The sequence below is a fragment of the Triturus cristatus genome, chromosome 4_2 (genome assembly GCF_964204655.1).
Source record: "Triturus cristatus chromosome 4_2, aTriCri1.1, whole genome shotgun sequence".
In the NCBI taxonomy this organism is placed as follows: Eukaryota; Metazoa; Chordata; class Amphibia; order Caudata; family Salamandridae; genus Triturus; species Triturus cristatus.
In genome coordinates, this window is record NC_140586.1 from 35,924,243 (window position 1) to 35,936,766 (window position 12,524).

A 12,524-nucleotide genomic window follows, 5' to 3' on the forward strand; every position below is an offset into this window, starting at 1 on the left:
ACCTCAAACAGTCTCTATCGCAGGGACAGTCTTGATTCCCAGAAGTGATCCAAAGTTCTGGACAATATTTAAACTGCAAAATCCTTTGTCCTCCGAAGGCAGAGGGTGCCTGTGCCCAACCATAACCAGTTCTGTCCTCCCTGGTGCAGCTGCCTGGCAGGAGGTGGAGACAGCATTGTTGAAAGCAGGCCTGGCCCACGTAGCTGAAAGGAAAACTCCTCCCCCTACTCTCTATCCTATGAAGGTTCCGGCACGTGAAAGGATATCTCCTCCCCCTACTCTCCATTCAATGCAGGTCCTATTCAGCCCAGCCCTGACCCATCAGACTGCTGGAGTCAAGGCCCTCTCCAGCCCCCTGTCACTCACAAACCAGAAATGGAATAACACAAACCTAGCAGAGGCATACTGGTGGGTTAGGCAAGAAAATACCTACTTTCTAAAAGTAGTATTTTCAAACACAGAATGTAAAAATTACCCTCACTAAAAGGTGTATTTTAACATTCTGAGTTCAGGCATACTAAATTAGTTTTTCTACCTTGTTCCCTGGGTCAATTAGGATTATAAGATGTTATAATCAAACTGCCCATTCTGGCCTATGGGAGCAGGTAGCCTTGCAATAGTGAAAAACGTAATTGGCTGTAATTCATTATCAGGATATGCCACACACATCAGGGCATGTCCTACCTTTCACATACAATGCACCCTGCCCTTGGGCCTACCTTAGGGGTGACTAATATGTAGAAAAGGGAATGTTTAGGGACTGGCAAGTGGGCGCACTTGCAAAGTTGACATGGCAGTCCCAGACTGCACACAGGCTCTGCAATGGCAGGCCTGAGCCATATTTTACAAGCTGCTTCTGTGGGTGGCACAACCAGTGCTGCAAGCCCACCAGCAGCATTTGATTTACAGGCCCTGGGCACACATGGTGCACAGTACTAAGGTCAGATAAGTAAATCAAATAAGCCAATCATGGAGTCACTAATCCATTACAACAATTTACAAAAAAGAGAGCATATGCACTTTAGCACTGATCAGCAGTGGTAAATTGCCCAGAGTCCTAAAACCACCACCAACAGGTCAGAGAAAATACAGGAGGAAGGCAAAAGGTTCAGGGTTGACCCTGCAAAAAAGGGCCAAGTCTAACAACTAGTCTTCGTCCTTGGTGACTTTCACTGCCCTTGTAAGGCTATATTTAAGTTATTCTCTGCCTTAGTTCCTGTAAGGCTGTACCTTTTCACCAACTTCTTTCTTAGGCCCCTTCAATGACCCTACATCGTTTTAGCTAGTCCCTCTACAATCCCTCTGAAATGCTGTCATCAGACACCCTCCCTCCGCCCATTGCCCTTAAGGTGCTGGACCATAACCAGCTCCCACATTCACAATGTATGCAGTTGCATCTCCCCCACTAAGGCAGAGGAGTGTCACCCCACTGCTTAGTGAGAGAACAAAAAAAATGATAACAAAACGTTATCATTTTATTTTTCTGTGCAGGACTCCTAGCCGGGGCGGGGTTGTGCTCGCTGCCGTGAGAGGGAGCAGGAGTGGTTTACACTCCCACACTAAGTGGGCATGACTGCTTGGCCGGCCCTCTTGGGCCGGCCAGGCAATCATGCGCACTTACCATGTTTTCCACTGGGCTGTGTTGCACAGCCTGACGGAGAACATGCCCAGGCTCACAGGCACTGTCTGAGTGGCCAGGCCGCTTAGACCAATCACGACGCTGCTCACGCACCGTCGTGATAGGCTGGGAGAGCCTGGGAGCTTCCGGGGCTAGCGAGGATGGAGGATAGGCATGCAGCGGTAAGTTCGCTTTATTTATCTTTGCACCCCCCCACCACCTCTGTTCTGAGGTAGCCCCCACTGAAAGTATGCACTGCCACTGTGAAGCCTTACCTGATCTGCCTTGCTGTTAAAGCATCTTGCACTGCATCACAATACTGTACTGTGCCTAGCTCACTTCCTACCTGGGGAGCCACATGCCAGGCCCCTACGACGCTGCACCAGACTGTCCTTTCACTACTGTACTGTGTCTTCCACCCCTGCACTGCTGTAAAATATCCATCAGCAGTACCTTGTTCCTAAATTACTTAAGAACAATTTAAAGCCCTCCCCACAGACATGTGCTGCTCCTACAATGCTATACTTACAGCCCTGACATACCTTGTTCATTAGCTCTATAGTGAATAAATCAATTAATGAATAGTATTTGCAGAGCAACAGTGACCTCAACGTGCTATTACAGCACCAGAATGCTACTAAATACTAGATTTCGCCCTCAGAATCTGGTCACACAGGGTTATTCTACTCTTTCCCAGGCAGCTCTACTTTCAAGTCTATTACTTGTGTCTCTCTCTATACCAGGGGTGGAAAATCTGCTCCTTAGTATAGGAACCAACACAGGTGCCTTTGCACTGCTCCTCCTCTATCGGCCACCATATCCTATGCCTACTTTTGCCACTGTGCTGAGTGAACATCTGTCCTCCATTCTGACTCATCATGCCAGTTTTGCACTTATTGGCGATCTTAATTACTGGTACAGCGACCCCAACGCCGGCTCTCATGCCTTTGAACTGTTTGAAATGCTGCACAGTCTGAATCTGACGCAACAGATTCTCTGCCCCACCCACTGCAAGGGCCACATTTTAGATCAAATCTGGTCACATAACTTAGCGCTGTCTCAGCCTACTGTCTCTCCTTGTGTCTGGTCCGACCACTTCTTAGTGGACACGGTCCTCACTCTCACAGGCAGGCTCCCTGCCCCTCGTATGGCTGGCAGGCTCTCTCGTAAGTGGAACACACTGGATTCCCAAGCCTTTTTTACGACCTTAGCTGATACCAGCCCAGCCTGGGATCCCACAGTCTGCTCTGATCTTGACACGTTAGACAGTAACATTACCAACTGGCTAAAGTCTGCCAGTGACCAGTTTGCCCCGTTGACACGTTTCCCCCCCACTAAGCACTCTGCCTCTCATAGATGGTACACGCATGACCTTAAACTGCATAAACTAAAAGTACGACAACAGGAACGCATTTGGAGGCATACTTACTCTGATTCAGCTAGATCACTCTATATTACTGCTCGCAGAGAATATAAAGCAGCCATCATCTTAGCCAAATCAGCCCACTTCTCGGATAGGCTCTCCTCAGCAGCCAATAAATCTAAGGAAGTGTTTAAAATTATGAACGAGCTTACCACCGATGATAGAACTCTTCCTGCTCAAACTCCCTCTCAAGAGACATGCGATGCCCTCAACTCTTTTTTCATTGAAAAAATTATAAAAATTAAAAATTCGATCCCTTCTCCTAGCCAGCCATCCTTTCTGGACTTAACGCCCAACAATCACTCGACCATCACGTTGTTTCCTGCCCTTAACGCTGATTCTTTGGCTCGACTTGTAACTCGAGTCAAATCAGGTTCCCCCAGCGATTGCTGCCCGCCCTCAGTTATGCGGGACCTCTGTCTTAAGCTTCCGGACTGCATTCTCTCCTTGTTGAATGATTCTCTCAACAGTGGTACTGTCCCTGCTTCCTTCAAGGAGGCTATCTTGGTACCCCTTCTAAAGAAACCCAGAGCAGACCCTGGGGAACTCTCTAACTTTCGTCCCATTTCCCTTCTTCCCTTTCTCTCAAAACTCCTGGAGGCTCAAGTGACTCAAACTCTCTCACATTTCATTGAGTCCTCCAGTTACCTCGAGCCCAATCAAGCTGGGTTCAGACCCGCTCATTCGACCGAGGCGGTCATTCTCGCAGTCTTGAACACCCTTAGAAGTAATGCGGATGTTGGTACTCCTCAGGCTCTGGTGCTTTTGGATCTGTCTGCCGCATTCGACACGGTGGACCATAACATCCTCCTCCGGCGTGTCGCACAGGCAGGCATCCAGGGCACCGCCTTCAACTGGATCTCGTCATTCTTAACTGGTAGAACACAGGCTGTACGTCTAGGCCCTTTTGTTGCTGGGAAGACTGCAACTACCTGTGGAGTCCCTCAGGGCTCTTCTACCTCACCACTGCTGTTTAACCTTTATCTCCGTCCTCTGATCCACTCTCTTAGGAACTGGGATATCACGGTGTATAATTACGCCGATGATCTACAAATCATCTTCCCTCTCAATTCCCCCAATGCAGAAAAGACCTTCCATTCTGTGATGATTCACATACTGGAATGGATGAATATCAATCAATTAAAGCTGAACCCGGGGAAGACAGAACTGCTCCTTCCTGGCTCCAGCTCTTCTTACTGGGGCCCGCAGTTCTGGCCCTCTGAACTGGGCCCCCTCCCAGTCCCGCTTAATTCAGTGAAGAGTCTCGGCGTGATAATCGATGCAGAACTCTCACTGAAAGCCCAAGCGGGGGCTGTCATCTCCTCCTCCATGTACCAGCTCAGGAAGATCCGTAAGGTCAGCCATCTACTTTCATCATCTGCTTTAACTCAGGTTGTTATCTCCCTGGTTCTATCTCGCCTGGATTTCTCCAACTCTATTTATCATGGACTCCCTTATTGTCTTCTGTATCGCCTTCAGGTCGTTCAGAACCAGGCGGCCCGTCTCATTTACAAACTCCCCAGGTGGCAGTCAGCTAAATCGCTTTTACAGCAACTTCATTGGCTGCCAATTGGACAAAGGGCAGCCTTTAAGGTGGCGTGTATCACCTATAAAGCCCTCCACTGCACTAGCCCTGCTTTTTTGCAATCTCTAGTCACGGTCCATCGACCTTCGCGTAACTTACGCTCTGCTCATCTCCATCTCTTGACTGTTCCCAGAGTAAGAACCAAGAGGTTCGGAGGCCGCTGCTTTGCCTCTCTGGCCCCGTCCCTCTGGAACTCTTTGTCTCCCTCTATCAAGTCAAGTCCCTCTTTACTCAATTTTAGGAAATTGCTAAAAACTTCTCTTTTCCCTCCCCCTTGTTAGCCTGCTCACTGTTACCTTCTGTTCCGTTGCTGTTATCACTCTTTTTGGGTTAAGCGCCAGGAAACCTTTGGTGCCAGTGCGCTATACAAATATCATCTAACATAACATAACACTCGTCAAGGTTCTTCCCAGAGATCCACACTTTTCAACATTCTTGTAGCTTCTCCAATCCACTTTATTTGTTTATTCAGTCTCTCCTTTGGGGTTTACTCAGATAATCAAATCACTCTCAAATATGATGCCAATATTGTAGAGCTGGGGGGTTGGTACCAGGGTCTTGTCAAAAGGATAAAAAACAAACAAAACAAAAAACATAGGCCCATTTTGTGACAGTAGTCCCTGGCACTGAAAGGGACTACATTTGTGCAGATATGCGCATTGTGCAGAAACAGAATGACATCACAGAGTCAGATAAGCCAATGTGAGTTCAACTAACTGTCCAATGCTCTATGCTATGGTGAGTGGAAGCAAAATGTGTATGACACATTAGCAGACAAATGGATGAAGAGGGAAAGGCGCAAAGCTGCTGTGCTTTAGTTATATAGTATGGACATATTTTTATGCGTATTAAAAATGAAAAGGTCTTGGCTAAAACCAGGCCCAAACAGGAGTTTTTATTGTGGGTGTTCTATGGAAAACTAGTCACACGGCTGATGGCCATCTGATCTGGTTTCTGCTTCTATTCCAGCTGATTCTGTTCATAATTCTGGCTTCTTTTTTTTCCAGATTCATTTCTTCTCAGCAAGGTTACCTCGGTCTGCTTTCAGTACCTCAAAATGCAGAAAAAAGATCTTGCCTCTTCTGATATTATTTCGTCACATTAAATTAATCTAAGCAAATATGCTCTAGCTGGAGCTTCCTTTATATCAGATTAGCCCCCCCGCCAATAACCTGTCAAATCATAGCTGTACATCTTCTACTTACTCTGGCCTTCAAAGCATTAGTTTATTAAAACACCAGGGCAAACGCCCAGATTCCTTTTTCAAATGGTAGAATGTCATTAATGGAAAAGGCCCTGTATGTCTGAAAAAACAATATGTCCCCTAAATTCCTTACAGAGTTCAACACTCTAATTTTGTAGCACTACTCTGCCTCCCAAAAATTGACAAGGCATGGTGGGGTGGTTGCCCTTTTTACTTCTCACTATCAACCACTGGAATTCTTTACCCCAAGATGTAAAGGCCCTAGCCAATCCCTTGACTTTTCACATCCTCTTGAAAACAAAATTTTCTCTGAACAAATATGATGCCTTTTGGACTTTCAGCCACCTTTTGGGGTAATTGTGCACTGTGCAAACTAAATAAATAAAGAAATAGAGAACAAAATGAGTTACCTGGTGACGTTTCACAATGTCCTTCAATTTGCTGAGCTGTTTGGCCTCAATTTCTGGGTGTAGGTAAATGTTTGGCCGTGCCAAGCAGTTATTCTGGAGACATAAACATTCAACCATTCGTCAGGACTGGATTGGTTTGTTTAAATTATCTTTGAGTAAAGTTCATCATGTTACAAAGTCCACCTGCACTTCACTTCAACAGTGACAAGAGAACGTAATAATGCTAGAAATAAGCAAAGATGATGAAACTTAAAGAGCAGGAGAGATACTGGATTTTAGAATTGAGTTAAAGGAGCAGTTATGAGCCAGTGGAGGCGACAGAGCAGGAAAAGTACATTAAGACGTGTGGGGAAAAGGGACAAGGAAACAGAGATGGGAGGCAAAGCTGCAGGAAGAGGAGGTAAAGTGACATAAGAGTGGAGCTCATGTAGTAGATGTGAGATCGCATGATTCAGACATTGAGGAGACAGAGGTAAACCAGCAAGTAAGGGGCAAGTGAAAAGTAGCAGAGAGTGGCGATGAAGTAGCTGATAGAGAGCAGATGTAAAGTAGTTGGGAGTGGTAATGAGGTAGAGGATTGAGGAGGAAGCAGAGAATATAAAGGAAAGCAGAAGTAAGGTAATTGGAGTGGATACAGAGGTAGGGAAGGAAGGAGCTAGCACAGTGATAGGATTAGGAGGTTAGATAGCAGAGAGAAGGACAGGCATGGAGAGCAGGTAAGAGGTAGCAGAGATTAGGGAACTGTTGAGCTGAGAAGAGAAGGTGTAAAATAGTGAAGCTGTGGTAGAGTGTGGACTCCAGTGCATACCTGTACCAGGGACTTCTCAATGGTCATGAACATTTCCACGTTGCGATCCATTCGTGATGGGTTCTGGAAATCGAACCTCCGCCTTAAAAAGAAAATGAGTTGTGTAAGCCAATGTACCGCATGGAGGCCTAAATGAAGAAGATAAGCATGCAGAGCTTGTGTAAGAAGTAATAAATAAACTGAACTCTGCCAGCAGCATGCACATTGCTATAAAAGGAGGCCTCCTGGCAAAGGACCAAAATAACAGCTGTATCCTAGACCAGGGACATCTTCAGCACCTTTTTGAAAATCCGTATGAACGGACAGTGACGAATTTTGTTTGGGAGAGTATTCCACAGGTGGGAACCTTGAAAGGAGATCACTCTACACCATCAAGATCATTTGAGGCAAGGAGATCACAATTACTGATAAGTACATTTCTTTCAGAGGGATAAGTATGGACTTTCTAGATTTGGTATTCTCTAGGCACCTGAACATAAATAAAGATCAATTTAAAATCAACCCTTTTCATGCAGCACCACACAGCAGTTTCATGGTATCTTTCGGTGAGCCTTTAGAGTCATAGTGTAGCATGCGGAGCACTCTGCAGCCTACGACAGGAGTATGTGAAGAGACCAACATACTAATAATTGCAATAATTTAACAGCAAGTTTATACTTTCGCAGACTACCGTAACTATCTGTGCAGGAGATAATGGAGGGGGAAACTTTGATTAAAACAACTGCTGCTAACTCCAGGAGTCCAAAGTTAGTCCATGTCAAAATTTAAACCCATATTTAATAAACTTAAGCGCAAACATATCAAGAACAAAAAGATAAGTTAGGTTCAAGGTCTTGTCACGGCCAAAGATTTTAAGCTTGTTAAGTTGTTAAGCTGAAGGAGGTTACACCAGGAAGGTCATCAGTAAGACTATTTATACTACAGGCATGTTTATGGTGATGGGCAGCAGGAAGGCTGTGCTGTGCGCGACAATATACAACAGGATGGCCACAAGCAATGTGAAGGATAGAGTGCATGCATCATGCTCTACAGCACAATGTGCATACGTGACAATGTGTAGCGCATACAGTACTTGTGTGCAGCTGGAAGTGGCGTGCAACCATGAAGAGCGTGGAAATCACAACAGAAGACAGAGCTAAACTGTGCTTGTATGAAAAAGTACTGCAAAGAGTGAGTTACTATGGGCAGTAAGGGGTTGTTTGTGACGATGTACATTTGGGGTTGCGGAGGTTTGTGACAACATATACCAGAGTGGTTAAGGACAATTCTAATCAGGGAGGCCACAAGCATAGCAGCCATTACACAAAAAGCAAAACAACCCTTAACAGAAGGATCACAGCTGCATAATTCTGAATCCAGATGCAAGTAAATGGCGATAGCCTAAGAATAGTAGTGCTTATGAAATATAGGAGTGAAGAAAATGATTTTTTTCTGTTCACAATCAAGTTTTATAAAAATGCCTCATCAATAGTATCACCATCTGCCCACTTCAGTAAAGTATCCATCACCTCAGCATAGCCAACATTCTTACCTCAGAGGAACAAAAATATTAAAAGCAGAGTGAAAGATCCTCTATGGGGGGTCTTGCAATTTTAACACAGAGATGAAGTAGAGGAGCTGTGGGTGGCCTCAGCCATGGAAAGGCATGCTATCCAACAGGTCAGTTTTGAGATGCAGAGGTAGAGATAATTGAGAGTAGTAGCACTTGAAAAGTAAAGGGTGATGAAGTCGCGTTTTAAACGCAGATATGGTTGGGCTCTAGTTTCTCATCCGCATTCGGTTAGCTATTCACTTTCGGCCAGCTCCTTATAAGCAACTTCTCATTTGCTATCAGTTCCTCGCCTGCAGCTAACTTCTTGGCTGCTTACATCACTTCCTCAGATTAATTTCTGATTTATTGTGAGTGCTGAGCTATGCAAGCCAAAGCCTGACACTTATACGTACATACAAAAAGTGAAGCCTCATACAGTTGCATCACTTTGCAATCTTGGTCGTGGATACTTTTTCGAAGGCCCAATTAAATTCACTGTTTTCTCATCTTCCCAGGACTAAGGGCCAGATGTATCAACGGGTTTTGCCCATTCTGTGTCTGAGGAAATGCGTTGATACATATGACCCAACGTATCCACTGAAAAGAAAAAGAATGGACATTTGATGAAAGCAGTACAAGGAATAAATCAGAGGTTAGTCAATGTTTTACTTAATAATCAGGTAAAAAAAATCACCTAAAAAATAAGGAGTATGGGAGAGGTAGCACAGGTGTCTACAATAGCTCGAAACTACAGTGCCTTAGCACTCTTCCCAGATCTTAAACTCATCAGTAATATGTCACAAGCAGGGCCACTGCTTTTTTGCTAACTGCTCCTTAGAAGACCATTTTAAAGGTGAAAATGCAGCTTTTAATTATGAATTTCAAGCTGTACAAAATCATGCCTTGCTCCAAAAACATACAGGTGTTTAAAATCAAAAGTGTATTTGTTACACATAAAATACATGAGAAATCGAAGGTATTTCTTATTCCCTAGGATATCACCTTACCTCTGATTTTTGAGCACTAAGGACCATGTCTGTCAGGTTTTATTTGAGCAGGCTAGGCTGAGTGAAATCAACTGTCAGAAAGGGATATTCTGCCATACCCCAAAAAACACTTTAGCATGCCCTGACATCACCTGTACTTTATTCCTTCCCTGAATGCACTGCTACCGGGATGCAGCTCATATATACGGTATGTGGAAACAAGCACTGGCATAGCCAATAGGTCTCGCCTTTGGGAACGTATGCGTTTAGCCAGAACTTTTGGCTATGTTGTAGAGCATTGTGGCTGCTGTGCATCATGTTGAAAAGTTATAATAAAAAGTGTTAAGCATTTTTATTACCTTTATACAAACCAAGACGACATTATATACAAGTGAACAACAGGATTAAAAAAATATTTTAACATAAAATTATGTGGTACTGAGTGGTATTATGTGGAGTGTATTTATGTTGCATTGAGTAGAGTGTAATTACGTGGTGTGTAATTATGTGGTACGGAGTGGTATTATGTGGAGTGTATGTTGCACTCAGTAGAGTGTAATTATGTGGTGTATAATTATGTGGCACTGAGTGGTATTATTTGGAGTGTAGAATCTAACAGCCCAGAACTTTCTATCAATCTAGTCATGAAATCTCTATATGGTCTTAGCAAAATAATTTCTCTCATTAAATTTAGAATATCTGAAAAACGGGTGTGGAAATGATGGAAGTGTGCAATAGATCGTTCAGATTGTACCTGTGCACTTAGAGAAGAAGAGAATTTGATGCACTTTATCTACTCATGTACTCATCAGAGTGGTGAAAAATGTTTATTTGTGTATAGAGTGCTGGCACTGGTCACTTCAAAACACGAGAGGGTGCACGAAAAACTGTCAATGCTTCACTGCGAGAGACAGACAGGGATATGATCTAGAGCAACAGTTCTTAACCTGTGGTCCGGGGACCCCTACGGGTCCACAAACCCTACACAGCAACTGCTCCGAAAATTAAATAGTATTAACAGATTAACACATTGTTTATAAATGAAGAAGCTAAATGTCAAGCTGAACATGTTAAAACATTCTATAAAATGTAATGGAATTTGAAATGGGAGGCTAGAAATGTAGTTGCTTTCCTCAGACTGATTTGCAGGAGCAGTGCAAGTGCATCAAACAGAATATAGTATATACGATGAGTAGCAATTTGTATCTAGAAAAGCTCCAACCTTTTCATTAAAATTACAATTCTGTTTTTTTAATGATGGTTTGTGAATTAAATCAAATATTTAATCATTTTAGATTTGTTTGATGAATTCTTGTTACTGTATTTTTGTGTATTGTTTTGTGTTTCAAATCAACACAAATGCTTATGTTGGGGTCCCCGGCTTCCAGTAATGACTCAGTGGGGGGTCCTCTGATTCCAATAATTATTCCGTGGTGATTCCCAGGTTCCAATAATGATTAAGTGGGGGTCAACACAAGTAAAAAAAGTTATGAACCACTGGTCTAGAGCTATGAGAATACAGCTGATGCTTTTAGCTGTGGATACAGAATCAAACTATTAATTGGCTGAATTTGCGAAGAAAGAGAAGAAAACGCGTGCAACGGTAGGAGACTAAGTGAAGGCGACAATGATTTCAGTGCTGTGGTACTAGAAACAATATAACCCCTTTTTCACTTTTTTTGTGTGAGCAATACCTAATGTGTATCTGAGCAGTTTAAGAACAGCGCAACCTGCACAAGGTAATTCACGTGCAAAGTTTCATGAAGGTTCCCCTGTGAACAGGTTCGTAACTCAGGGAATTATAGAAGACCAAGTAACATGAAGTTCAAGTTTCTGAATAATTTCATTTTCACATAAAAGCAAAACACAGAAACAATCAATAAATCATATTTCTGAATGATCAGAAAATCTCACTGGGCCAAATAGTTCAAACCAGGTGTTGAGGTTTTAAGTTAGTAGGCGAAGACATCCTTCCTCACCAAAGAGGAGGCCTAAAGCGAGGCCTTACATTTTATAAAAGGGAATATGACACTTTATAGTTTTAATGATTTACAGAATAAGAAAAGGCTTAACAAACAAATGTGAATAATGAAGCGGGTCTGAATGAAGCGTATCTTTAGAGTTGAAACAGCTCCATGGAGGGTGTCCAGACGCTAGAAGATAGAAAATAGGTCATGATAGATGGGCCACAGCAGACAAGGTGCCCAGGGCTGAGAGAATAGCCAGGTCTTTAACTTTTTACGGAAGGCTCTGAACGTAGCTCGAAAGGACCCAGAAAAGAACACGACCCGCTACCCCACTTTTCACTCCTAGCATATGGTACAGCCATAAGCGATGCATTTAGCAAGTCGAAGGGTAGGATGTAAGCTTAGGATGGATACACAATTGACGCTCTTCATAGAACATGTGGTGTGAGAAGCACAGGGTCTTCAAACTGGACACGTTTGTGGCCTGGAAACTAGTGCGGCCCTCTTGAGTAAGGTGGAATATGACAGCAGAGGGGTAGGGCATTGTGAATCTGTGGGATTAATTGAAAAGCTATTTTAAGGCAGGCTAAGAAAAAGCACATTGCCGATGCGTGACAGGATGAGAGCACAGACCACAGTTTTTGGAACAAATTACGGAAGGTGACGGAGAACTTTCTGCCAACTTTATCTGTCTTTATCTACTGGTATTTATACAGCATTATGAAATCTGTTTTTCAAGTCAGTAAAAATGGAAATCTGAAAGCCTTAATTATATTAAACACTCAAAGCATACATATTTTGAATTTGAGGCACAGTTGGCTTGTGATACTTGATGAAGTTCTGAGACTGTGATTGGAATGGAGGCCTCGCGCTTCCAGTTTCAGCAACTTCCTCTACAGCTCTTCTCAGTCATGTGTATGTTGGGGTGCATGTGGTGTGTCTAACAATAATTAGTGAGGTGGTGACCATGTGAATGTTCATGTTGGTGTCCT

General features: G+C 43.6%; 1 protein-coding gene across 6 annotated transcripts in view; it reads right to left on the reverse strand.

The window, feature by feature from the left end:
- Positions 1-12,524, reverse strand: part of SMARCC2 (SWI/SNF related BAF chromatin remodeling complex subunit C2) — a 501,863-nt gene that overhangs the window by 480,194 nt on the left and 9,145 nt on the right. For all 6 annotated transcript variants that reach the window (XM_085600307.1, XM_085600305.1, XM_085600303.1 and 3 more), the window contains exons 4-5: positions 7,049-7,130; positions 6,241-6,333 (exon numbers count right to left, since the gene is read on the reverse strand). In XM_085600307.1, the coding sequence (XP_085456433.1) occupies positions 6,241-6,333; positions 7,049-7,130 (175 nt within the window). The remainder of the gene's footprint in view (positions 1-6,240; positions 6,334-7,048; positions 7,131-12,524) is intronic.